General features: G+C 56.5%; 1 protein-coding gene across 10 annotated transcripts in view; it reads left to right on the top strand.

Annotated features, from left to right (window-relative positions):
• Window positions 1-27,522, top strand: part of LOC135242311 (unconventional myosin-IXAa-like) — a 160,404-nt gene that overhangs the window by 14,428 nt on the left and 118,454 nt on the right. For 8 of the 10 annotated variants that reach the window (XM_064313334.1, XM_064313331.1, XM_064313333.1 and 5 more), the window contains exon 2: window positions 22,145-23,063. In XM_064313334.1, the coding sequence (XP_064169404.1) occupies window positions 22,221-23,063 (843 nt within the window). In that variant the 5' untranslated portion in view covers window positions 22,145-22,220. Of the gene's footprint in view, window positions 1-14,611; window positions 14,750-15,548; window positions 15,569-22,144; window positions 23,064-27,522 lie in introns of those variants that run through there. The other 2 variants (XM_064313327.1, XM_064313328.1) reach the window with 2 other exon arrangements.

Below are 27,522 nucleotides of genomic sequence, written 5' to 3'. Positions count from 1 at the left end.
ACATTGCTCCAGAGCATTCCAGAGTATCTACTGTAGCAGAAGTTGTGTGTGTGTGTGTGTGTGTGTGTGTGTGTGCGTGCCTGTGAGCGAGAGAGAGAGTGTGTGTGTGTGCGTGTGAGTGAGAGAGAGAGAGTGTGTGTGTGTGTGAGTATGTGTGAGTGCGTGTGTGTGTGTGTGAGCGAGAGAGAGTGTGTGTGTGTGTGTGTGTGTGTGTGTGTGTGTGTGTGCATGCATGTGAGAGAGTGTGTGTGTGTGTGTGAGAGAGAGAGAGTGTGTGTGAGTGTGCGTGCATGTGAGCGAGTGAGAGAGAGAGTGTGTGAGCGAGAGAGAGAGAGTTTGTGTGTGTGTGAGTGAGAGGGAGTGTGTGTGTGTGAGTGACAGAGAGAGAGAGAGAGAGTGTGTGTGTGTGTGTGAGCGAGAGAGAGAGAGAGAGTGTGTGTGTGTGTGTGTGTGAGCGAGAGAGAGAGAGTGTGTGTGTGTGTGTGTGTGAGCGAGAGAGAGAGAGTGTGTGTGTGTGTGCGTGCATGTGAGCGAGTGAGAGAGAGAGTGTGTGAGCGAGAGAGAGAGTTTGTGTGTGTGTGAGTGAGAGGGAGTGTGTGTGTGTGAGTGACAGAGAGAGAGAGAGAGAGTGTGTGTGTGTGTGTGAGCGAGCGAGAGAGAGAGAGTGTGTGTGTGTGTGTGTGTGTGTGTGAGTGAGAGGGAGTGTATGTGTGTGTGTGTGTGAGCGAGAGAGAGAGAGTGTGTGTGTGTGTGTGTGTGTGAGCGAGAGAGAGAGAGTGTGTGTGTGTGTGTGTGTGTGTGAGAGAGAGAGAGAGAGTGTGTGTGTGTGTGTGAGCGAGAGAGAGAGAGTGTGTGTGTGTGTGTGTGTGTGTGTGTGAGAGAGAGAGTGTGTGTGTGTGTGTGTGTGTGTGTGTGAGAGAGAGAGAGAGAGAGAGTGTGTGTGTGTGTGTGAGAGAGAGAGAGAGAGTGTGTGTGTGTGTGTGTGTGTGTGTGAGAGAGAGAGAGAGAGTGTGTGTGTGTGTGTGTGTGTAACAGTCTGCCCTCGGGTGAGGCCCTGCTGAGTGCAGCAGCTTGGCCTAATGTCTGTATTCTGAAGGGGAAATGGAGTGGACATAACGCAGGCCACTGATATCTCCCGCCTCCCGGTGTCTTCTCCCTCCTCCCCCTGCCCTTCCCCTTCCCGGGTTCTTCTCCCTCCTCCCCCTGCCCTTCCCCTTCCCGGGTTCTTCTCCCTCCTCCCCCTGCCCTTCCCCTTCCCGGTGTCTTCCCCCTCCTCCCCCTTCCCTTCCCCTTCCCGGGTTCTTCTCCCTCCTCCCCCTTCCCTTCCCCTTCCCGGGTTCTTCTCCCTCCTCCCCCTTCCCTTCCCCTTCCCGGGTTCTTCTCCCTCCTCCCCCTTCCCTTCCCCTTCCCGGGTTCTTCTCCCTCCTCCCCCTTCCCTTCCCCTTCCTGGGGGCTGATCTTGGCTGATCTGGGGTCGGTCAGCGCCGGGCTGCTCTTTCGGGCTCGGCCTGGCCCCTCAAACACAAGCCAGAGGGAAAGCGTTTCCCACGCGGACTGGAGCCGGCCGCGATTCGCGCCTGTTGCCGCGGCGACTGGCTGGAGACACGGAGGAGACGTGACCGGTGCGGTTTGCATATTGCGACGATGTGTTTAACGACATGGCGGGAAAAAGCCGAAATAACGCTCCTCCGCTCCGCTGCTGCAGCCCGAGGACTCCCGCAGCATGCGGCAGCACAAGGGAGGTCCCGCCCAGCTCAACAGCAGGGCTCGAACAATTAGCCTTTGAGTTTCATAGAATGACACGTCAGCTAAATTTGGAAAACAAAGCAGATGGATAAAGTACTTGCAAAACCAGAAACAGTAGCGCCATTTAGCCTTGCGCACCAGCACTAACCCAGTCTGAACTGCTACCCTTTCAGCCGGTTATGGATCCTTTTAGGACTCATCTTTGTCCTTTTTTCCTGTCGTAGTGGATTGTGGTTTCAACGCTAAATGAACTTGACGATGTGTCTTAGTTTTTTCCTGTCAAACAGAGCTGTGCTTCTGTCATCTTCTCATGTTTATTTCTCCCCTTCATCTTGTGATGTTGCTGTTATTCCCAGCATGCTTTGCTGCCCAGGCCACTATTTTTAAAATTTTTTTACATTGTTTCCTTATAAGATGTACACATTTACAGTCGAATAGTGAAAGGCAATAGAAAGTGCGGTGGGGCTGATGGGTAACAGCGGGAGATTTTGTCTTCCCGAGCCCACAGAAAGCCATTAGCCTCTCAGTTTAGGAGCTGGGCTGGTAATGGGGCGGTTTGCAGGTTTGAATAGCTTTGAGCACGTTTGTTAGCCTGGTTAGCCTCTCTGAGTCCTGGCTGTGTAACAGTGGCTCCTGTGCAGCAGTCACATAGGGCAGCCAGGATGAGGGCCTCTGATGAGGGCCTCTGCCAGCCCAAAGAATAAGTGCATATGCACTGTGCTGTGTGATGTAAGTGTCCAGCCAATCAGCTCCAAGCAGCTGGGATCAGCGCTGGGGTTTGTGTACGCCTTTTCTGGTTCCAGGCCGGCCCTCATCGCTCTGCCGTTCCGCGGCGATGTTTTCTCTCTCTCTTCCTTCCTTTCTCCCCCAGCGTCTCGTTCCCGGGCTTTTTAATGGCGGCTGCGTTTGGGCGGGAGCCGGCGTCTGCTCTTTGTTTACCGCCGCGCGGTTGGGCGTGTCCGGCGAGCTCGGGCCACTCTGACATCCTGACATAATCCAGAAAGATTACGCGCTAGCTGCCAGGGTATGAAATCCGTGGGAGATTAAAGGGGGCGGGCGGGGGGCGGGGAGGTGGGGAGGTGGGGAGGTGGGGAGATGGTGTTGGGGGTGTGGAGGAACCCAGGGCCTAGCTCTGCAGCATGGCTCACGGGCTCTGAATGTAACGGATTAGCGCTAGCAGAAGGAACACGTGCGAGGCCAGCCTTTTTGTTTTTGGTTTACAGCTCCAGTTTTGCTTTGGACTGAAGTCGGTCTGTGGGTGGGTTGTGTAGATGGTGCAGATGTCAGTCTTTCTGATGAAGCCCGTGTCAGAGAGCTGGCCTACCTGAGCACCAGACCTACAGGTCCTACACTGGGAAGTGTGCCTCAGTGTTCCAGGGGACGGGGGCTTGCGGTGTGTGGCCTCTCTGCACCGGTCACTGTGGCGATCCTTTGAGCGGCCTCTCCCCTGCCCTTACCCCAGGCTGGGTTTCCTGGCCCAGCAGGAAGCTCCTCTTGTGAAAAGGGCAGCCGATAGGGCTGCTTTCACAGCGAGCGGCCCTCTCGGTCACGCCCACTTCGCTGGGTGGCGTGCGTTTCCGCCGCGCCCCCAGCGCTAATTAGCGCCGGCGGCTGACACGGCATGGCAACCCTCGCCATGGAGACCAGCCAAAGAGGGAACAAAGCGGTAAAACGAGACGTGTCACTTCCTGCCGGGGATGAAAGCCACAGGATTATAAAAGGCAGCTCTGAAACAAAAGGGGAAGCAGCGGTTGTTACCGAAACTGTTTTTTTCCCCCAGAATATCCTTTAAAAATGATCGCGCCATGACACGTGCAGCAGGTGAACATGCACACTTCTTCTTCAGTAGTTAGCCCCCCCCCTCACTGGAGTAAAGGGGAAGCAGTGGGGTTTGTTCCTGTCTGTGGGCTCCATGTTCCGGTACGTTCTGTGATGGAAGCGCTGGTCCTCTGACCGCAGCGCTGTAGTGAAGTGTAATGTACAGCCGGGTGCTGGTGGTGTTAAGTTAATAATGGCTGTTGGGTTTGGCAGCTCCTCCGAAATGCTGCGCCTGTCAGTCAGTCAGTCAGCCAGTCAGCCAGTCAGTCAGTCAGTCAGTCAGCCAGTCAGCCAGTCAGTCAATCAGTCAGCCAGTCAGTCAATCAGTCAGTCAGTCAGTCAGTCAGTCACTCAGTCAGTCAGTCAGTCAGTCAGTCAGCCAGTCAGCCAGTCAGTCAGTCAGTCAGTCAGTCAGTCAGTCAGCCAGTCAGTCAGTAAGTGCGCCAGCTTAATTGCCCCTGTGAGTGTCTGAAAACAAACGAGAGGGAGAACAGCCCCCAGAGGGCTAAGGTGTCCTGCCGTCACGGGCGTCCTCTCTCCCAGCAGCCTCTGTGTTCTTACTGCCCTTTCATTGGTTCTCTCCTGACCTAATCCGAGTGGTTCCTTGGCTCAGGCGTAATCCTCTGGTGAAATTCTGATTTCTCATTAGTTTAATGTATGAATGTATGTGGATCTTCTAGGGTACGGCTTTCCTCTGTGATAATACACTGTTCTGCGTGTGGATTTCCGATGGCCTTGAGCCGGGCGACTCTTCCATCAGCGGGTTTGATGAAGTGAGCGCATCGCGGGGCGCGGAGCCGTGGTGAACATGCCCCCCCCCCCCCCCCCCCCACGCACGCACGCCGAGCTCGCGCTGACGTTCGGGTCTGGCTTTTCGCAAGAAAGCCCCGCCGTCTCCGGGATGGGAAACGGATCGCTGTTTAGATTTGACTGTACTTCCCCGGAAAACAAACAGCTCGGTCCCGATGGATGTGTTGCTGTTGGACAGACCCGGGAGAAGGAGAAGCCACAGCTGTCTAAACGTTTAGATCTGTGATGTTACCCAATACAGGAGAACAATGTGCTTATTCAACAGTGGAAACGTGGTGCTTTTTATACGTCCCCGGCTGCGCGAGTTGTGTGAAATCTCTCCTGTGTGTGGCAGTGTACAGTACGAACAAAGGTGGTGCGTTAATCCAAGATGGCAACACTTCTGTATATTACATTGGAGTCTTTTGTGGTTTGGTTTGTGTGTTGGGAGTAATGTGGCTTTTCTAAGCCCTACTACGCGGTTATATAGGGTCACATTAGTCATGTGACAGTCACCTGACTCTTGACTCCCAGACGCAGGTTTTCCACATTGTGTCTTAGTGTTTCTGCGCTGCTGTTTAGGGCTCCCGTGCTGTGTGTACAGCCTGGTTATGGCAGAATCATCTAGGAAAGAGTCAGGCCTGTTTCCCCACACAGACTGACCCTCTTACCGCAGGGTTACTGCCTCCATGCCGCCTGTTTTTCAGGCTCCACCATGACTGCGCTGCTCTGAATAGAAACTCACGGCCTACATCTGTGTTTCTGCCAGGGCTTTACTGTTGCTTTTCTTGGTTGATACGGCGTCTTTGTTATTGTTGTGGCTGGTTTGTGCGTCCGTGTTTGATTATTTTGGTCTTCCTCCGCCCCCCTTCGGGGCTGGGCGGGCGGTGCTTATGGAGAGGCGGTGTAAACAGTCTCCTCTGAAATTGGCCGTTTGATGCATGGCCGGTCTCGCTCCCGACGTGCGCGCTCATATCCGCGCTCCTGACGTGCGCGCTCATATCCGCGCTCCTGACGTGCGCGCTCATATCCGCGCTCCTGACGTGCGCGCTCATATCCGCGTGCCTGAGCGCTCCTGACGTGCGCGCTCATATCCGCGCTCCTGACGTGCGCGCTCATATCCGCGCTCCTGACGTGCGCGCTCATATCCGCGTGCCTGAGCGCTCCTGACGTGCGCGCTCATATCCGCGTGCCTGAGCGCTCCTGACGTGCGCGCTCATATCCGCGCTCCTGAGCGCTCCTGACGTGCGCGCTCATATCCGCGCTCCTGAGCGCTCCTGACGTGCGCGCTCGTATCCGTGCGCCTGAGCGCTCCGGACGTGCACGCTCATATCCGCGCTCCTGAGCGCTCCTGACGTGCGGCTGATTACGGAGGCTAATCGGGGGTGTGCGGCACAATGGGGTGCGTGCGGGATAATTACCTGTCTGATCGCTCGCCGCCGCGCTCACCCCGGGCTCTGTGCGGGCAGACGCTGGGACACAGGGCCACAGTATTTTGGAACGTGTGACTAGCGGAGTAGCTTTTACCATGGTGATGGAGATGGTGAGGAGAGTCTGAGTCAGCCTGACCGCCCCCCCCCCCTCCCCCACCGGGGCTGAGGGGGGCTATTGTTCTGAGAGTGGGGGTGTCAGAGAGGGGGCAGGAAGAGGGCTGTGACCATGGCGACTGTGTGCATGCGTGTGTATGTGAGTTTGTGTATAAAAATGTCAGTGTGAGTGTGTGTCTAAGTGTGTTTTGGATGCATGTGAGTGATTATGTGTATGTTCTGCATGAGTGCGTGATTATGTATGTTTTGGGTGTGTGTGCCTATGCTAGTTTTTTCTTTTCGGTGTATGTGTGTGTGCGCTCGCGCGTGCGTGTGTGTGTACGTGTGTGTGCGTGCGTGCGTGCGTGTGTGTGTGTGTGTGTGTGTGTGATTTGGACGTGTGGCCTCTGTGGGTGTGTGCGTGTGTGTGTACGTGTGTATGTGCGTGCGTGCGTGTGTGTGTGTATACGTGTATACGTGTGTGTGAGTGTGTGTGTGTGTGTGATTTGGACGTGTGGCCTCTGTGGGTGTGCGCGCGCGTGTGTACGTGTGTATGTGTGTGTGTGTGTGTGTGTATACGTGTGTGTGTGTGAGTGTGTACGTGTGTGTGATTTGGACGTGTGGCCTGTGTGCTCGCCCTGGCTCCGGTGCTCTTTCCGGAGAGTTCTCTGTGTTATTAATAGCAGTGAGTTCCTCTCAGGAACCGGCCTTTGTTGAGAGTTCAGTGGGCAGGCCTGCCTGATTGGCCCTCGCTCTTCTGGGCTGTGCTGATGTCCCGCCCCGCTCTGGCAGTACAGGGGCCCCCTGTGCCGACGCCACCCGAGATCCTCCCTAACTTTCCAGGAACAGGTCATTGTGTGGCTTTTACCTCGCTGCCCCTGAAGCTTGTTTTCAGAAGGAACACAGAGCGCCTTATGGACACTCCCGTAAAAGAGCACTTTGCTTATTGATTTTTGCTCTGTGAAGGCCCCCTGCCCTCCTCTCCTGGTGAGGAGCCCTGCTCAGGGTGGCTGGAGGGGAGGGTGGACGTTACCGGCGTGGCTCTCGTCAGACGCGGAGCCCGGATGTTTCTCTGCCTCTTTGTTTACAGTGTAATAAAAGCGTTCGTTGGAACAGGGGAGTCTGGCCGGCCCGCATTCTTCCCCTTCTTCCCTTTTTCCCAGATAATCTCTGCTTTTACGAGAGCTTGTTTCACCCACACAAACGGCTGTTCTCTGTCCCTGAAGGGGAGAGACGGCAGCTTTGGACTTGCCCGTAGCTGGGACGCGTCTGACGGGAGTCCGTGTGTGAGAAGCGAAGCCGCCGCCGCGTCGGTTGAGAGGAGCGCAGCCGTTGTGCCGGGGGGCTCAGCGGGGGCCCGGGAGGCGTGTGAGTCATGGGGTCTGTAGGCCGTTTCCCACGATGCACTGCGGCTGGCTTCCCGTATTGGAAGTCGCTTGTTAGCGCGTTGCGCCGCTAGCCCTTCCCAGCGCTCTGACTGTCAGGAGTCCGCCACCGTGGCTGTGCTATCGCTAGCAGCTACAGACCAGCACAATGCTGCGTCCTTATCTCTTTCTTGCCAGATACAGACGTTTCTTTTTTCTTTCTTTTGTTGCTGCCAAGAGCAATTCTTTCCATTTGTCTTGAAATGAACGCTTTTAAAGAGCTTTCCCAGCACTTGGGTGTCAGATTAGATTTCAGTAGTCCTTGAGCCTTGGCAGCCAGGCATTCATCTTCACCGGCCGGCGTCTTCAGACGTGGGACCAGCACGAATAGGAAATGTAGCGGTCAAAGAGTTTCTAAATGTTGCTCTGCTTCCTGAGAGCTTGCTGCGCTGAGTTTATGTACGCTATAATATGAGGGGTTAATGTTGCAGCCTGACTAGCCCTGCTCAATCCATCTGAGGTTGGGGGCTATTCTCTCGCTGTCTCTCTCTGTCCCTCTGTCCCTCTGTCTCTCTGTCCCTCTGTCTCTCTCTGTCTCTCTGTCCCTCTGTCCCTCTGTCCCTCTGTCTCTCTCTGTCTCTCTCTGTCTCTCTGTCCCTCTATCTCTCACTCTCTCTCTCTCTCTCTCACTCTCTCTCTCTCTCTCTCTCTCTCTCTCTCTCTCAGGCGCACACAGCTGAAGTTTCGGGCCTGACTCATCCCTCTTTGGGTCCCCTGTTCTGTGACACCTGGATCTGGGGGCGTTCTGGCTCTGCTGTATTCAGAGGAGTCCGTGGTCAGGAATGTGCTTGGCGGCCGGCCCTGCTCTCTCCTTCTCTCTCTCTCTTTCCCTCTCTCCTCCCCTCCCTGCCTCCCTCCCTCTCTCTCTTTCCCTCTCTCCTCCCCTCCCTGTCTCCCTCCCTCTCTCTCCTTCCCTCTCTCTCTTTCCCTCTCTCCTCCCCTCCCTGCCTCCCTCCCTGCCTCCCTCCCTCTCTCTCCCGCTGGCTGTGCTGATCCTGTAGTTCTTCCCGGCGGGTTCTGATTGTAGTCTGGCTGGGGGGAGTGGGGCGCGCTGCGGTGCTGGAGGGAGTGGGGCGCGCTGCGGTGCTGGAGGGAGTGGGGCGCGCTGCGGTGCTGGAGGGAGTGGGGCGCGCTGCGGTGCTGGGGGGAGTGGGGCGCGCTGCGGTGCTGGGATGGGGGGTGGGTGCGCGCTGCGGTGCTGGGGGAGTGGGGCGCGCTGCGTGCTGGTGGGGGGAGTGGGGCGCGCTGCGGTGCTGGGGGGAGTGGGGGCGTCGCTGCGGTGCTGGGGGGAGTGGGGGGCGCTGCGGTGCTGGAGGGAGTGGGGCGCGCTGCGGTGCTGGGGGGAGTGGGGGGCGCTGCGGTGAAGCCTGGAGGCGAAGCGACCGCAGTAGAACGGTCGTCGTGACCGTGCCAGGCTCTTCTCCCGTCTCCGTGCCGGTTCCGTTTGGGGTCGCCCTGCTCCTGGAGCCTCTGCCGTGCTCATGTTTTCACCCGTCCCGCGCTGGAGCCCAGAGCCACAGGGACATGCGCAGGCGGTTCTGACTGCGCACGCTACGGCTACAGATCATTCTGCGCCCCCCCCTGCTGACACAGCCACGCGTCACGCCTGAGTGCCATGTGCTGAGGCTGGGTGTGCACAGGTACTCAGTGTGCACAGGTACTCAGTGTGCACAGGTACTCAGTGTACACAGGTACACTCCTGCCATACCCAGGTTTGTTCAGGCTTCCCCCCAGTCGCTGTTACGCTGCGCTGGCTGCAGGTAACTTGATAGATGTCATAATTATTGAACCGCCCCTTGGCACCAGCCACTACTGCGCCAGCCCCACCCTCCCTGTCCCCCTCTTAAAACGTGCAGGCGTATGTTGTGCTCTTTCTAAAAAGATAAATTGGGGGCAGTTTCCTCTTCCTGCTCCCTGCCATTTAGGGCACATACAGTTCTGTCCTTTCCAGAGAAACGCACTGCTGGGGCCAGAATGTGTTCTGATTGATCTCCACCCACCCTGCTTGGCTCCGCCCACATGTCCGCCACACCGCTGAGCTTTGAGCTCAATCAACAGGAAGTCAAAAGGAGATTGAACGGCCCGGTAACAAGTGAGGAATTGTTTAAAAATTGTTTTACGACCGCAAGCAACTTTTGGTTGGCATTTAAACAACAAATAAATAAATGAAACAGCCCGATGAGGGAAGCGGCTCTCCCCTCCCTCTGGCCTGGCCTTGGAAATGTGGCCTTTATTAGCTGAGGAAGATTAAACAGGGCTTCATGGGAAACAACAGCTGGGAAATGTTGAGCGCTGGTATCTGAGGTAATTTACTGACCTGGCGAAGGGGAGGAGAGCCGTACGGACGCCCGTGTGAGGGCTGTATCCCCTATTAATGCCCAACCGAAGAGGTAGAACTTATCCTGCCATTATCCCCAGGAGCGTAGCCTGTCGTACAGCTGCTTTGCTCTCGGTTGCCGGCCTGTGTTGAAGTTGTGTGTTGGGGGGGGGGGGGGGGGGGGGTGTGGGGGGTTGGTGGGGGGGGGGGTGATGGAATGGAATTGATGAAACCGGAGCCTGATGTGGATCAAAGTGGATGCACATCGATTGTTTCTGCACTCGTGGCTCCTACGCGGCCGCGGGGCGCTATGGCGAGCGATTGGCGGTTTGACAGCGCGTGAGAGCGCGCTCCGCTTGGGGCGCTGCCTGGGCTCGATCAATCCCCTCCGCACCGCCATCTGCGCACCGCCTCGCGCTACAGCACATGCGCTGCGGCTGCGCTCTTCCCTGCTTCGCCTTCCGCTTTGCGCAAAGCTGCCGATGATATTTTACGTGAATTTGGGAGTGACCCGTGAGCAGTGGGGGTTTCACCGCCGGGTCTTTAGGTCGCCGAGCCTCCGTCGGCCCAAGAGGAGCGCTGCCGTTGACCCGTGTCTCCTGTCGAAAATTCCTCTTCGGACGCAAACATCCCCCTTTCAGAGAGGAATGCCGAATCTGCTCAAGTGGACAGAGCGCAATTCCATATGAAATCAATCAACAACAACAGCAAAAAGCGATTGCTTCCACGAACGTTTCTCTCTGGAAAAGGTGGGCAGTGAGAGTGTTTGGCTCGCGCTGGTTTGGGAGCGTTAGTTGGAGCAGTGCACGTGCTCTCAAAGGCGTGGCTTCTGCTCTTCCTGGGCTAGCAGCAGTCAGCTTCTGCCCAGAGCCTACATCTGCTTTCCGGGCTCAGAGAACTTTCCGGCGATAAAACCCCAGTCACGTGACGTGGACTACTCGATGTCGACTTGGAGCCAAGAATGAAACGGCCTGATCCTATTCAGTAAGAAGTACGTTCTCATCATATTATTATTGGCAAAAAAGAGCATTTCCTGAGTGGGATATTTTGATTTGACCCGATTCTTACCAAGTTTTTTTCCACTCTGTCCTGCTGTAGTATTGAATTGAGATATTCGCTGTCGTGTCAGTGTGTCATATTGGTCGGTCGGTTCAGTTCAGATCTGGATTGAAAGTAATTTTTTTCCCTGTTAAAAACTATTCTCTTTTGGGCCATGGGCTCTGATTGGTCGGATGTTCATTTTTAGTTCATTTTTTTTCCCCACTCCTGACTGCAGTAATGATGTGTCTCTGCTGCGGTGATGATGTGAAGTCAGTGGCTTATGGGCGATTACCGGTGGTGGATCTGTGTGACTCAGTAGTTTTGCAACACTTATGCGCAGTCACTTACTCACTCCTGTAAACCATTCATGTAAGCCACTGAGCTTCATTTTTGATGTGTGGAACCAAAAGATGAAAGTAATTAGGAGCTGGGGGGAAGGATATTAGAGTTGCGCAGGGCTAATGCATACATTCTGTTCCTGCCCCCTGAAGGTGACCTCACAGAGGGGAGCAGAAAGTGTGGCAGGGCTGGTCTCTGCACACAGAGCAGAGGATGGGTAGAGATGGGGTGGCGTTTCTGTCGGGGGGAACGGGAGCGCTGTAACTCCTCGTCTGGTCCTAGCCGCACCAGGAGGAGCGCTCACAGATCTCCACAGCAGAGCTTCCTGCAGCTTCAGTCTCTGACGTACACCCCGTATGGAAAGGGATCCTCAAAGAATGCAATTATGTCATTCATAAGTAGAACTTCTCTCAGAAGTAATAAACCAGATTGAAGCCCCTTGCCTCCGCACCCCACACTGAACCGTATGCGTTTCCCCCTCTCTGTGTTCCTCTGGGAAGGGCGGGTTTAGGGGAGTGTCCTGCGTGTAGACCCTGAGGACGGCCCTGGTGCTGTAATAACTCCTCACAGGTCAGGCGCTGACGCCGAGCGGACTGCCCGCTGTCCTGATTTACAGACCACCTTCATCTGCGCGGCGCGGGGGGTGCAGTGAATCCAGGGGACGGTGACGACGGTGTCCTGAGCTGCCCCCCCTTCACACCCACTTTGCTTTGTCTCTCCTGTCTCTTACCACACGCTCCGCACGGCCCTCCCGCCAGGCCAGCCAGGCTCTCCATGGAAACGCGCTCCTGCACTTAAGAGTAATCAATACAGCGCTATTTCACATGCGTATCTGATTGCTCATCAGCATGCGGTACATCAGGTTAACACAAGGCTGTGTGATTACTGAGTAGTGCAGTGTGCATGCTCTGTGTTTTATATCACTCTTCCCTACACAGCAGCGCGTACACACTCTCATTGTCCTTCAGTGGCACGGTGTACCCTGTGTACAGTAGCGCTGCGGTGAAAGGCTGGAGAGCCCAGCACAGGAAACGGAGTAGCCACGAGTGCCGGGTTCCCCACAACAACGTCTGGGAAAACGTACAGCCGCTTCTCTTTTCTGCACATTAGGCGTTACTCCTGTGGATACTGTAATGTTGCAGCAGTGAAGGGATTCCTCTTTACTAAACGGTTCCTGAAACGTTCTTGCATACAGTCTGGTAATATTGTTATGGCTATGAGTTTTTATTTTGGTTGATTTTTGATTATTGCACTGCCATTTGCTCTGGTGTTGTATTGTGTATTATGTCATTTCTGTGTGTAGCAGGACGTGTGAAATAAGGAAGATGCTGTAGTTAGTGGGCTTGCGTTACTCAGTGTGGAGATGAGGCTCAGGCCCTTTACTTTCATTTCCATGCATTTTCCCCCTCGGCTTTTAGTGGTCCACTGTGAGATTCGGAACGCGTGTGTGTGTGTGTGTGTGTGTGTGTGTGTGTGTGTGTGTGCTCGTGTGTGCGCGTGTGCACGTGTGTGGTGTGTGCATGCGTGTGTGCGTGTGTGTGTGTGCGTGCGTGTGCGTGCGTGTGCGTGCGTGTGCGTGCGTGTGCGCGCGTGTCTGTGTGTGTGTGCGTGCGCGTGTGCACGTGTGAGTGTCTCAGTGAGTGCCTGTGTATCTTTGTGCGTGTGTGCCTGTGTATGTCTGTCTTGGTGTATGTGTGTGTGTGTGGTTGTTTGTATGTGTGCATGCATATGTGAGTTTTTTTATGTGTGTGCATGTGTGCATGTGCATGTGCGTGTGAAGTGTCTAAATCCCTTGTCTGCACAGTTACTCTGAGGAGCCTAATCTGCCCATGTTGGCTTCAGTGTGGCGGTCGGGGGGGATTTCAGGCCGTCAGGTGGCCCTGCAGATGGTGTGAGGACAGCGTGGAGGGTCCAGCCCTTTATCAGCTCAGCTACATTCTCAGCTCCACTTTAACTAATGAGAACCCGTACCTGATTTTAAAACCGCATATATGTACAGCATAGAAGAGCTGCAGTCAACCTTCAGACAGGCTTGCTGCTGCTGTGACAGGCTCTAATATACTGTAAAATATCTGAGAAATGTTTCTGAAAGCTGCCACCAGCCTCCCATTCTCATTTTCTGCCTGATTTTGGGTTGACTCATTTTCCAATTGACAGCGACAAACAAGCACTCTTCAAAAAGAGGACTCTGCCTGAATAACGAATATGAATATGAATATGTATTCCTCGCATATGAACCGCAGCACACGCTGTGATGATAATAATTGTGGATGTAATGTGTCTTTCATACAAAACAGTGCATGAAAGACACAAGTTTCATTGTGCCTTCACAGAATTTGTAAATCAAAGGAAAGTGTGATTGCTTGATAGATGACAGCGTTTGGGGCTTAATTCAAAGGAATGTATTTTTTGGAAGCTGTGTGAGGTGCGGGCTGTGATAGCTGCTGTTAGCGTTGAGCTGTCTGTGCAGACGCGCTGTTGGGACCGTTGGAGTCCCTGCTGCCTGAATGGTGGTGGCGGATCTGATTGGTCCGTGAGCTCGGCTGGCATGTGAGCGGGCCAGGAGCGTGCAGCAGCAGCAGGTCTGTGTTCGGACCGCACACGGCCACTCTCGAGCGCGCAGCAGCAGGTCTGTGTTCGGACCGCACACGGCCGCTCTCGAGCGCGCAGCAGCAGCAGGTCTGTGTTGGGACCGCACACGGCCGCTCTCGAGCGCGCAGCAGCAGCAGGTCTGTGTTGGGACCGCACACGGCCGCTCTCGAGCGCGCAGCTGCAGGTCTGTGTTCGGACCGCACACGGCCGCTCTCGAGCGCGCAGCAGCAGCAGGTCTATGTTGGGACCGCACACGGCCGTCTCGAGCGCGCAGCAGCAGCAGGTCTGTGTTGGGACCGCACACGCGCTGCGCGCATCTTGGCCGGCCCTCGAGCGCGCAGCAGCAAGGTCTGTGTTCGGACCGCACACGGCCGCTCTCGAGCGCCCAAAACTGCAGTCTGCTGTCGGACCGCACACGGCCGCTCTCGAGCGCGCAGCAGCAGGTCTGTGTTCGGACCGCACACGGCCGCTCTCGACCGCGCAGCAGCCTGGAGCCGTTCACCGTGGCGCTGTCCTGGACTGGAGCAGAGCAGCGAGAGAGGAGCCACGTCGATGGAAAGGGGGGGGCCGGGGTGGGGCGGGGGGGGGGGTGGGGCCGGGGGGAGTCCGGGTCCTCGTCCGCGTCCTGGGGATGTCCCACAAAGGGCTTTTTCAGGAGCGGCCATAACGGTCCTTCCCTGACCGTGTCTGAATCGGAGCATTTGGTTTGCAAATAGTACAGGGAGCCTGTTGAGTGGCCAGCCAGGGTGAGCCAGGGTGTGTTTTTCCCTCCGTCTCTCTCTCTCTCTCTCTCTGAGAGGGGAAGTGCAGTGTGGAGTGATGTCATTTCTGAGGGGGGGGGCGGCTGCACGCATGATGATTCCCTGCGACAGGCTGCTGACGGGCTGTAGGCCGGCTCTGGAATCCTGCCCCCCCACCCACCCCTTCTGCCCATGATCGGATTTCAGGAAACGACAGTCCACCCTCCACCCCCAGCCTGTTTTCCTCCACCTCAACCTCCGCCTGCCCCCCAGCTGAAAAACCCCACACTCAACCGCCACTTCCCTGCCATGTGTCCAGATTGAGAGCTGACAGGACTGAGTGTGCGAGAGAGAGAGAATAACGGAGAGAGAGAAGGAGGGACGGGAGAAAGATGGAGACAGACGGAGAGAGGGACGGTGAGTGAGAGACAGAAGCAGAGGAGTGTGTCTGTTTCAGCGTTTCACTGCAGGAGTAGAGAGAGAAGCAGGAGCGCGCTGGAAAGTGTGCGGATGTTGGGACGTGATTGGCCAGCAGCCCAACGGGCCGGGGGCGGGGGCCATCGGGGGTTTGGGGTGGGGGTGGGGGGGGCGGGAAGGGTTCCTCTTTCCAAACAGTGCTGTAGTTCTGCCTGCCTGCTGGGCTCTGAGTGAAATCTGCAGATAAGGTCTATGTGGGGATGTGTGGAGTGAAATGTCACAGCCCAGCACAGGAAGCTCTGAGTGCTGGGGGGAGAGGCCTTTGAATGGCCGCCTTATCTGCTCTTGGGTTTTTTTCCCTCCTTTTTTCTTCTTTTTTCACCGAGCGTCTCGAGCCAGGCAGGCTCTGAATCGTCTCTCCTCAGTCTTTAAGCTCCTTGTTTTCTGAACGCTGCTTGTGAGCGTTACGGCAGGTTTGGTTGTTTTTTGGGGGGGGGGGGGGGTTGCTGTGGAGATCAGCAGCACCAGTGCAGTGGTGAATGGCGGTTAGCCCCGCTGGTGTGCCCTTCCTCTCTGAGCACCCTGGCGCTCTCCTCAGGCCCTGGCACACAACCTCAGAGCGCAGAACAGACGCGCTTCAGTAGCCCGCAGTGAGCCCCGCTAGTTAGCGCTTCCGCTCGGCGACTTTGGGTTTGCGGGTTTAAGGAGCTCCTCGCTGTCCCGTCTCGCCTCCTCACGCGCAGCTTCTGAGACGCTCCGGCGGGATTCAAACCTGCGGCTGCACCGGTTCATGCATTTTTTCTGTCTTCAGGTCGAAGGGTCAGTTCTGTGTGAACTTTGGCTGGCGGCTGTGACAGAAGCCAGTCAGCACTGTGGGGAAGTGCAGTCCGATCTCACTGTTCTCTACACAAGGGCGTTTTGCACAAGATGGGGAAGAGGCCCTTGGCTTCTGCTGTAGGTGGCTTCAGGAGAACTGTGTTGCGTTCCTTCATGGCTGACAGTTTGACCGTGCGATGCAGCGCCATTGTTTATTAACGGAAGTCATCCGGTCTTGAGCTGACAGATAATCTAAGTCAATCAGTAACGGAGGACTTGAGGGTGCCAGACCCAGCTGAAGTTAATGTTAAACTTGTCCTTTATTCTTATCAGTGCCTCTCTTTACAGCTTCACAGGCCAATCAGTGAGTATGGACGTCAGGCCAGTGAAAGGTGTCTGCTTGTTGGGGGTCAGAGGTCGCAGGTCAAGGGGCAGGTAGCTGGGGGAGGTGGCTGATGGCGCGTGATGTGTTATTAGAAGGAAGCAGCGCTGTGTGGTAACAGACGGAGTGTTTAGGTGTTGCGTGTGCACTAATCAGAAACACTGTGGGGCGAGACACACACAGAGAGGTTTGGGTGGTCCCTGCTTTTTAACGGCTTTCTCTGCGATGGCCTTACAGAGCTGTTGATGTGTAGACGCATTGTTGAGAGATAACCACAAGGCCTGTTCCCTAACACCGTTCCGCAGTGCGTAATTTTGGCTTTGTGTGGCGATGGTAAACTGCAGCTGATCTTAAGACTTTAAAGATGGCTAAATGGCACCTTCAGATAAACCCGTGGGTCTTTCAGCCTGGCAGCGCCAGCGCCGCGCTGCGCCCCTCGGCAGGTTCCTGCTTGTTGCTGCGTGTGGAAGTTTCCGTGAGGCTCGCACGCCGAGCGGCGGGGGGGCGGAGCTTCAGCCGGGATCCCACCTCACCTCAGGAGGTGCTCGGCACGCATCACACCTGCCAGCCGCGCAGACGCTCGTGACAGGAGGCTGCTGACACACCCGGGGTGAACTCTGACACAGCGCTGTGCTGCGCTTAGGCATCCAGCGCCGTGTGATTGGACGGAAACATGCGTGCGAGCCGTTTGTTGACTTTTTATGGAGCGCGCGCACACCGGGCGGTAAGTGCGCTTCCTCAGTGGCCGGGCGGCTCGTCTGTTCAGTCGGCTCTCCTCAGGCTTTGAGATTTGGACAGAAGAAGTTCACGCCGTCGCGGGACAGGCCACCTTTGAGCTTTTTTAGCCTCGATGTCGGTCGGGACGGCGCGCTGATGCTGAAGGTAAATACGATGGCAGTCTCACACTAACCCCTGTGGCTTCCCTGGCTGTGACGAAGCAGAGCGGACGCTATGACACGCTGCCCAGCCCGGCTAGCCTTTGATGTCAGACACTCTGAGGCGTCCTGTACCAGAACAGTCCCAGGTGGATATCTCCTTTCAACTCTCTCTGACAGGGTCACTGTCAGGTTTGACATCGTCCCGGTCGGGTTATAGGCGGGTAGTGTGTCGTACCGGTCGTTATAGCGGTGTGGTCTGTCGCCGGTCAGTTATAGGTGGGTAGTGTGTCCGTACGCGCGGTCAGTTTATAGGCGGGTAGTGCGTCCGTACATGCGGTCAGTTTATAGGCGGGTAGTGCGTCTGTACGCGCGGTCGGTTTATAGGCGGGTAGTGCGTCTGTACGCGCGGTCGGTTTATAGGCGGGTAGTGCGTCCGTACGCGCGGTCAGTTTATAGGCGGGTAGTGCGTCCGTACGCGCGGGTCTGTGCCTCGCCTCGGCGCTCGCTGAGCCGTCCGCTGGGCGTGTCGGAGCCTGGGCCGGTATGTCCCCGCAGCGCCCGCCCTGCCCTCTGACCCCGGATCAGTCAGGGGTCCAGCTGCTGGAAGGCCTCATTATCTGCCCAATTATCTCCTCCCAGCAGCCCTCCCTTATCTCCTGTCCCGGGGCCCAGGGGCCCCGCCGCCCCCTCTCCCCGCATGAAGGGCTGCGGCGGTGGGAGGGGCTAGTTCCCCGAACCGCTGTCTGCTTTCGGGGAAGCGCCATTGTTCAGCCCGGAATTCGGCGACGGCCTTGGGTCTGCTCTTCGGATCGGCCCGGCCCTCCAGCGCCGAAGCGTTTCGGCTCGTTTGGCTGCGTTTGCCGCGGCCTTGGGAGCGGGCTGGCGGCCGTCTCTCTCTCTCTCTCGAACCTTCGCCGCTGCGTGCGGTGTCATCGCTGCGTGCGGTTTGCCCGGCGTTCCCGAGGCCACGCTTCCTGCCCGCGTTCTGAGCCCGTGTGTGTGTCTTCCTTTTCTCATGAAAAAAGGGCACGTTTCCTCATCATTTGTTCACTGTATAAAAATAAAATCCACGGTGCAACAACGGAACTGCGAAGCAACTCTGTGAACTCTGAGAGGCACTCTGAGAGCTGTGTGTTTGCTCAGTGACAGAGTGTTTGTAGCTGTTGCCAGTCATAATAAACTCAGGCTTAACCGGCGGAGAAGCTTTTTCAGAGTAGAGATGTTTGTTCTCTGCATTGTTAGGGAGCTGGAACTTGTTTTTTGTGTAAAAATGGACTTCCTCTTTTTTTGGTTTCCGTCTTGAGCATGCTCAGATGGACGGGTAGCATCTCGATGTCCTGTAATGGAGTGACTGGCTCTCCTTGCCCCCCTGGTTGCTCGTGTCTTGCCTATGTTCCCTCACCCATATGAGCTTTAAACGGAGTCCCAAATATTCAAAGGGTTCCCTTGAGAACGCAGTACTGTCATTAGCTGAGGAGATGGGCACTGTGAATTGAGATTTGGGGTAGGCAGCTGATAGCATTAGCACCCAATGCACCAAAGCTAGGTTGAGTAACGTCCCAAAAATAATTTAGCCCAATGACATTGCCTCCTCAGCAATATTAGAAGAGCTACTGCACAGTGTGATTTACTGTGCCTCTGTGCAGGATGATACCTTGTGCTTTTTAATTAGCCTGATGCTGTGTCATGGAGCACAGTGCAGATCTAACTCCCATTTACAAACTAACAGGAGAACAGCCAGGGTGCGGGGGGGGTGTGTTCCTCAGGTTCAGTGAAGTGGCTCAGTGCCAGGGTCGGGGGGTTGGATGGTTTGGGGTGGGGTCAGTGCCTCTCATGTTGTCCTCCCTAACAGAGTGAGAGAGAGACGTGAGCTCCCAGCATCCCCGGCCAGGATGACTTCACGCCGCAGACATCCCGTCCGCACAAGGACAGGCTGCAAATAGCTGACATTGTTGGGGTTTCAGTGCGACGCGAAGGACGGCAGAGCCAGAATAACTGGCACATTAAGAGATAGAGTTTCTGCAGCGGCAGCTTCCTTTGGGCCGCGCTAGGCCAGCGGCAGCCCGCTGTCGGGCCGGCCGCTCACAAAGACTAGCGCTCTCGCTGGTCAGAGCAGCAGGGATGTGCCTAGCAGAGGGGGGCTCCAAAACTGCCCCAACAGACCTCGCTGAGGAAACGAATACTTTCTGTGTATGAACCCCCAAACACCAATGCCACATTCCAGATTTTACATTATCATCACTTCAACATCTGTAGCATTTAATTCAAAATGGCCGCTCAGTCTTAGCCTGTGCTTGCCTGTAAGGGAGAGCAGTGGATGTGATGGGTCTCCGTCCGTTCTGGAGAGCTGTAACGGAGACCTCTCCACACGTCCGTGAGAGGCCCTCCTGATGGTGTCTGAGGGGCGGGCGGGGTGTGGCGCTGGTGTCCTGCTGTTTCGGGGTGGGCAGGAGACTCGGGGGTCAGGACAGGGAGGGCGAGCGTGTGGATATGACCGGCGCTGCTGGGCGCGTGTGAGGCAGCCCCGTGCGGGTGCCTGTCAGGGCTGCTTCCTGCTCGGCGGAGAGCGACACGCGTTAAGAGCAGCACGTGTTTACCGTGTTTCGGTCACAGTTCAGAGTAAACATTTTCACCTGGATCAGCAACATTCCAGCGGACATGACCAAGTCCTCCGGCTGCTGGCTTTGGAATGTGTGTGTGTGTGTGTGTGTGTGTGTGTGTGTGTGCCTGCGTGTGTGTGTGTGTGTGTGTGTACATGCATGTGTGTGTGTGTGTGTGTGTGTGTGTGTGTGTGTACATGCATGTGTGTGTGTGTGTGTGTGTGTGTGTGCCTGCGTGTGTGTGTGTGTGTGTGCGTGCGTGTGTGTGTGTGTGTGTGTGTGTGTGTGTGTGTGCCTGCGTGTGTGTGCTTGCAGGTATGTGTTGTTGCTGTCATTGACTGTTATGCAGGGTACCTCTGGGGTCCCAGAGTGGAATCTTAATCCCTAAGCTGACCATCTGCTGGGGCTGCTGCAGTGTCCTGGTTCCCCCCACACTCCTAATACCCTGGGCCTGTGACCTGCTGCACCTGTCTGGGGCGCGGCGCGCGCCTGTTAGCCCACAGCGAGGGAGGTGTGCGCGGGTGGGCTGGGTCTCTGCTCATTCTGCTCTGTGGGCTGGGTCTCTGCTCATTCTGCTCTGTGGGCTGGGTCTCTGCTCATTCTGCTCTGTGGGCTGGGTCTCTGCTCATTCTGCTCTGTGGGCTGGGTCTCTGCTCATTCTGCTCTGTGGGCTGGGTCTCTGCTCATTCTGCTCTGTGGGCTGGGTCTCTGCTCATTCTGCTCTGTGGGCTGGGTCTCTGCTCATTCTGCTCTGTGGGCTGGGTCTCTGCTCATTCTGCTCTGTGGGCTGGGTCTCTGCTCATTCTGCTCTGTGGGCTGGGTCTCTGCTCATTCTGCTCTGTGGGCTGGGTCTCTGCTCATTCTGCTCTGTGGGCTGGGTCTCTGCTCATTCTGCTCTGTGCGACACCACTATTCTTCCCCACCGGCCATTTCCTGTTATTCACTTTGTCAAGGTTTTCCCTTTTTGCTCCACCACTGGCTGCCTTACTGTATATTGTGTCCAGTCATATTGTTGCCCCTGGCAACAGGGAAAACACTGTGAGGGGGGCTGAGAGAGAGGCTCCCTCTCACTCAAGGTGAAGCGCTGCAGATGGTGTTGAGGGAAAGGGAAGCGCAGCGTTGGGTTAGCAAACAGGAAGAACCCCGCGGGCGGGGTCTTTACACCGGGCCGCCGGGGTCTGAGCGGCTGTCTGGTGGGGTCGGCGCACGGCACGGCGCCTTTCAGCGGGATCCCGGAGGAGCGGGGCGGGGCGGGGCGGGGTCGGGGGGTTGATTACCCTACATGCCCTTGTCCTTTCTGCCGTGTGAATAGATCGGGGGAGGCAGACTCTGTTGCTCCTGCCGATAGAAGCTTCAGTGGGCCGGCTGACTGACTCTGCAACCTGTTCCTGAGCACAACACCTGAGAGAGCTGGCCTTGCTCCAGCAGGGGGAGGAGGCTGCAGCTGGTTGGCTCTTGATGAGACGGTGGGGGTGGGGCTTTGGGTTTTGGGGGCTGGGGATAAGCAGACGGGGCTTATAAGGAGCGGGCGTGAGGGAGGCGGCTGACAGAGGGAGGCGGCTGACAGAACGGTGGAGTCATTAAGAGCATTAGCGGGAGGTCACACACATTTCTTTCACTGAGCTAAAGGCTGTTTCTCCTCCCTGTCTTCTCAGCCGTGACCCCTGTTCACTGACCTTGGGTGCAGATACCCTGCAGACAGTGAGAGAGGCCTGAGGTAAAAGCCATGCTTTATGTGCCGTGATCCTGAAGAGTGTGCCGTTATGCTTTATTAAGTGTTAGACGTGTTATAGAAGCTCAGTACAGGAAACACTGCTCTGATGCACATAAGGCAACATTTCCCTCATTCTTGAATGGACTTTCTTGCTGAAGATTTGCTACGGAGAAGCCATTTTTCAGGGTGCTGCATCGCCGGTGTTTCTTGATGGTTTGATTTGATTAGGGTTCTACTGTGGAAAAGAGGAACATCTTTGTTCCCTTGTTGCTGGTTCTCCAGCGATGTGTGTGTGTGTGTGGTGAATGGTAACCCCTGGAGACCATTCAGTCAGCATTAGAGAGGAGCTTGTGAATTAAGGTATTGTGTCTTCATTACAGGCACGTCTGTGTGGACGGTGTCAGCTGCCAAACTTGGCAGCCGGGTGACCTGGCCGGATCTGCCCTCTGCAGAGGGAGCAGCCCGGTCAGTCTGGAGGCCCCGCCTCCTCCGTGCTCACCGGCCAGGCGCATGTGATTAATCACTGCGCCAGCTGCATCCTGTCCGTGCCGTCACTGGCTCTCTGCGTAGGGGCACGAAAAACCTTCTTCCTCACACAAAAAGTTTTTTTTTTTGCATGAGGAAAAGTGTAAACCGAAAGGTCATTTGCAGAAACATTAAATGAAGAAGAAGCGAAACCGCATGTTCTCCCCCGGCTTGCTCGTGAGCCGCTTTTGAAAGCGTTTTGAAGTTGTGAAAATGGAGAAGCAAATGGTGCAGAAATAAAGAATCTGGCTCATTTATTGTGATGCAGCTTAATGACTGCTCCCTGTGAGGGGCTCTCGCTTCCTGTCAGCCAGGGCTCAGAGTAGCTCCATTCCAGGAACTTGTCTTTGATGGCCTCTATTTCTATGGCTAACGTCCCCCTCTCCTCTCCTCTCCTCTCCTCTCCCCTCCCCTCCTCTCCCCTCCCCTCCTCTCCTCTCCCCTCCCCTCCCCTCCCCTCCCCTCCTCTCTCCCTCACAGCTGGGATGTCTTGACGCAGTGTCCCGGGCCCTTTGAAGGATGAGTTGCGAGTGCTGATGGGAACTGCTTCTCCAATATGAGTGTCCATGATGCTGGGGGGAGACGCCGCTACGAGGACTCGGAGTTCACGCTGCGGATCTACCCGGGCAACATCGCCGAGGGCACCATCTACTGCCCCGTCACCGCCCGCAAGAGCACCACCGCCGCCGAGGTCATCGACCATGTGATCGACAAGCTCCAGCTGGACCGCACCAAGCTGTACGTCCTCGCCGAGGTCAAGGAGTTCGGCGGTGAGGAATGGATCCTCAACCCCACCGACTGCCCGGTCCAGCGCATGATGCTGTGGCCCCGCATGGCCCTGGAGAACCGCTTCAGCGGGGAGGACTACCGCTTCCTGCTGCGCGAGAAGAACCTGGACGGCTCCATCCACTACGGCAACCTGCAGATGTGGCTGCGCGTGACGGAGGAGCGGCGCCACCTGGTGGAGAGGGGCTTCCTGCCGCAGCCGCTGCAGAAGGACCACGACGACCTGTGCAACCTGCCCGACCTCAACGAGAAGACGCTGCTGGACAACCTGCGCAGCCGCTTCCGGCAGGAGAAGATCTACACCTACGTGGGCAGCATCCTCATCGTCATCAACCCCTTCCAGTTCCTGCCCATCTACAACCCCAAGTACGTCAAGATGTACGATAACCACCAGCTGGGCAAGCTGGAGCCGCACATCTACGCGGTGGCGGACGTGGCGTACCACGCCATGCTGCAGCGGCGCCAGAACCAGTGCATCGTCATCTCCGGCGAGAGCGGCTCGGGCAAGACGCAGAGCACCAACTTCCTCATCCACCACCTGACCGCGCTCAGCCAGAAGGGCTTCGCCAGCGGGGTGGAGCAGATCATCCTGGGGGCGGGGCCAGTGCTGGAGGTGAGTGGCGGGGGGAGCGGCCGCCCGGTCGTCCCGACCGCAGGCAAAAGCAGCGCGTGTCGTTTCGCTTATTGCTGAAAGAAAAACAGAAGGGATTTTATCTAAGTGGCTTATGTGTAATTTGCACGTTGTGATGAGCAGTGAATGATGTGCGGTGGGTTCTCTTAGGGATGATTATGGTGGATTGTGGTTATGGTGACAGTTTTCTAGATGTTGTGCTTAACTGGTATGTTAGAATGGATAAAACCTTAAACTCCATTTCCCATAGTGCCCTGATTTTCTGCATGGATGGCTCATCAGTGCACCTGTTGTGCCTAGCAGTGGATGCTGGTATTGTTTATGAAGGCACAGCTGTAGCGGTGCTGGCCCCTGCAGTCCGCAGCGCTGCTTTCCCCGGCCTGTTCCTGCTTATTGAGCAGAGCCACGTTGCGCTTCTCCTCGTGCTGAAATGTGAGAGGTTTCAGGCCTGCGTCTGGGTGTTGGCAGCACCTCCTCTGCGTACGCTGTGTCCTCGGGCTTCCTACAGTATCTGTTTCTCCTGGAGTTTTTCTGCCCTGCGTTTGTTGGAATCTGCGCCGTGCGCGTTCTGCCACTGCGAGGCCGGCGGTGTTAGCGGTGTGAGAGATGAGGGGGGCTGGGAATGGCTCAGCGTCCCCGAGCCGGGCGGGGCGACACCCGGCTGCTCATTCGGGGCGCGTGCGTTCTCTCCCGAGCGGGCGGTACCGAAGCGGGCGGATTAGCGCCCGCGTTCTCCTGGGCTCTGGCAGCGCCGCGGATGCGCTCGCAGGAGAGCGCGCTCTGACGGCCCCGCGCCCGTCAGTCACCTGCCCGTGCGCGCTGACACAATGGCTGCGGCTGTGCAGGGGCGGGACTGGAGGAGGCAGTGCACCGCATTCTTACTGCAGGAATGCGCCCGGCGCTCTGCGCTGCCCTGTGCAGCTTGTTGTGGTCGCATTGTCACGCGCTGAGACACTACACTCCTGGGCTTTGATAGAAAATGGTTTACTTTTACTTTTCATTTGCTTCGCTGCTGCTCTTGTCCGGGGTAACGTGGGATGGGTTTCGCGTGTCACCCGTCTGTGGAGCACAGGCCAGGGGAGTCCCGGCTGCCGGCCGGCGGGTCTGGAACCCTGGCTGCGCTCCGTCTGGGGAGCGAGCCTACAGCCGTCTGGTTTGAAGCTCAGCTCCTGAACCGCCACGCTGCGCCTCTGCACGCCTCTCAGGGGACCGTGGAAACGGGCTGTTATTTGTAAACGGGAATGTTGTTTTCCTGGTGAGTTACTCAGGCGGCAGAGTGAAACTTCCTGTTTAGGAATGCGTTAAAGGAACGTTCAGAATGCGATCTTGCCTGGTATTATGATCTGCGGTCATACGAAGAAAGAGAAGAACTTAACGAAGGGGGGGCCTTTCCCACATACTGGGGGGGAGGGTCTGTAATAAAGTTAGTGGGCTGGACTGGTAAATGGGGTGGGGGGTTGTAGTGGGAGGGGGAGGGGGATTGGACGGGCTGGGAGAAGGCCCTCTCCCTGCTGTCCTCAGGCCTGGCTCTCGTAGCCGTATCAGTCGGTCAGGGGCTTTGAGGCGGTCTGATGTTGAAGCTCTGCGGGTTAATCTCCACCTACCTGCCGCTCTGGAGTGGCTGTTTGGAGTGCCGGGGATCAGCAGTGATTGTTTGCTCTGTGTGATTCGCCCTGCTCACCGCTGATTAACAGACTGCTCTCCAGCGGAGCCTCTGTGGGCGGGGCTTAGAGCGCGGAGAGAGTCACACTACGGGGGGGTGGGAGGAGTTACGTGTGTGCTCTCTGCAGCCGCTCTCAACTGATGTCATCAAACATTCGACACACCCCCGATTAGGACACAGAGAAATACTACAGCCAGAAAAGGAGTCTTGAGCGTAAAGATGATGCTATTATCCTTAATAATCGTAGTACATGGAGATTAAATACAGGTTTCTTCAGTCTGCTGTGTGTCTTATCACTCCTGGTGATAGTTTTGGATCGCAGGCCTGTATTGTAACTGATAAAATGGCCGTTGTGTTAGAGCTCAGTTCTCCAGCGCTCTGTTCTGCTCCCCCTGCCGTTGATGCTGCACTGGCCTGACGCAGGCACGCCGCAGACAGGAGAGAGAGAGCAGCCAGCATCAGGCTCCATTACGGGAAATGGACACCTTCATACCGGCAGCGCTGGTGCACTGAGCTACAGTGTTACATACTGACGCACACGCACTGTGCTGCCATTATGGCTCTGTGGACCCCACTGCTACATACTGACGCACTCACACTGTGCTGCCATTATGGCTCTGTGGGCCCCACTGCTACATACTGACGCACTCACACTGTGCTGCCATTATGGCTCTGTGGGCCCCACTGCTACATACAGACGCACTCACACTGTGCTGCCATTATGGCTCTGTGGACCGCACTGCTACTTACAGACGCACTCACACTGTGCTGCCATTATGGCTCTGTGGGCCGCACTGCTACATACAGACGCACTCACACTGTGCTGCCATTATGGCTCTGTGGACCGCACTGCTACTTACAGACGCACTCACACTGTGCTGCCATTATGGCTCTGTGGGCCCCACTGCTACATGCAGACACTATATTACTGCGACTGTCGTCTGATAGCATGTACACTCTCATCCCGGCGCTGTGGCGCTCCAGTCTCCATGGTTACCTGCAGGCGCTCCCGGCCTGGCGGTATAGCGCCCTGCTCTTGACGGGAGCGGACCAGGGTCCTGGTTTGGGCAGCCCTCCTCCTTACCCCCCGTGGTACAGATCGGTCACGGGCGCGAGCTTCCCTGTCTGAGGCAGATGAAGTCATCGCATCTCCAGGGTCCTGGCCACGCTAAAGCCAGCCCACACACCGCTAACAGTCATCCTCCCAAAGCGGACGGCTAGCGAGCGCGGTGCGGATTCGGCTCCCTTCCTGTGTCTGTGGCTGGGGCCTGCAGCGGCTGCGGCGTGCGCGTGGCTGCACTGTGACAGCGCTGATACCCCTCCCCCGGCCTCCAGCACGCCATGCGAACGCTCCGCGCTTAAAAGACATTACATCATGCAGGCTGCGTCATGGCCGCCCAGCACAATTGCAATAATCATTAGTTACTAAAAAAAGAGCCCAGCGCCAGCTGTGGCTGTAATTGCAGCCCTTTGCGATGCGAGAGCCGTCCCTAAGCCTGTGGGGAGCAGGCGGTCACTGTGGAGGGAGGAACGCGCTGGTGAAGATGCAGGAGGGAGGAACGCACTGATGAAGATGCAGGAGGGAGGAGGAGATGGGGGTTTGTGGGCGGGGCTTGAGGGGGGCGGGACTAGCCCCTGTCTTTCGCAGCCAGCCACTGGGAGAGCACTGTTTCAGTCGGGTAGCTCTCTCGGGGCAGCCGTTGGCTCCGGGCTGAGCTCTGTGTGTTGACGGACAGCTGGGGGTGGCTCTCTCCGGCTCTGCTCCTCTGGGCGGGAGCCAGCAGAACCAGCCTGGCCCAGACAGCCCTCCATTCTGACCACACCCATCTGTCCGGTCTGCCTGCATGCCTGTGTGTCTGAGAGTGAGAGTGTGAGAGAGGGCACTGAGTGTGTGTGCGCGTGCGACAGAGAGCGACAGGGCATGACCATGTATGAGAGAGAGAATGAGTGCGTGCGTGGAGGGGGTATGTATATTCATGCTTTTCTGTGAGTGTGTTTTTCCATCTCAGAGCAGAGCAGGCTGGGAAATAGGAAGTGGCCTCTGACAGCAATTCCTGGAGAGTGACTACAAACATGATCTCATTCAAGTCCAAAAGAAAATAGCCCTCTCCTCTCCTCTCTCTCCTTCGTCTCTCTCTCTCTCTCTCTCTCTCCTCTCCTCTCTCTCTCTCTCTCTCTCTCCTCTCTCCTCTCCTCTCCTCAAGCTCATGTGAGAGTCTCATGCAGACATGACTTACACAAAGATCACATGCTGTATATTTTTAACACCAGCGCAGTGGTTTATACCCGGCCGTGCTGTGGAGTTTAGTCTGCAGGCTACATATTTCACATAGAGAGGGTGATGTGCTCTTACTGGCGAAGATGCTGCAGACGCTCCCTCGGGCGGCTGGTGTGTGTGTGTGTGTGTGTGTGCGCGCGCGCGCTTGTGTGTGTGTGTGTGTGTTAGCGGGCTGAATCCCCCTGCAGCCTGACGTCAGCTCCCTCCCGGAGAGGGGAGCAGCAGGTGGTCGGGGTTAGAGCTTCCTTTGTGTGTGTGTGTGTGTGTGTGTGTGTGTGTGTGTGTTAGCGGGTTAGAGCTTCCTTTGTGTGTGTGTGTGTGTGTGTGTGTGTTAGCGGGTTAGAGCTTCCTTTGTGTGCGCGGCCCTGGCGCTCCGCCCGCTCCTCCACCCGTGATTTAAACCCAGATGTTACCTGCTGGACGGGACGCGGGGTGACTGGCGGGTCTCCTGGCGGGCCTCCTGGCGGACCTCCTGGCGGGCTGCTCTTCTGAAGAGCGGA

The sequence above is a fragment of the Anguilla rostrata genome, chromosome 16 (genome assembly GCF_018555375.3).
Source record: "Anguilla rostrata isolate EN2019 chromosome 16, ASM1855537v3, whole genome shotgun sequence".
Taxonomy (NCBI): domain Eukaryota; kingdom Metazoa; phylum Chordata; class Actinopteri; order Anguilliformes; family Anguillidae; genus Anguilla; species Anguilla rostrata.
The sequence above is the reverse complement of the archived record's forward strand: the minus strand, read 5'-3'. Positions and strand labels throughout refer to the sequence as shown.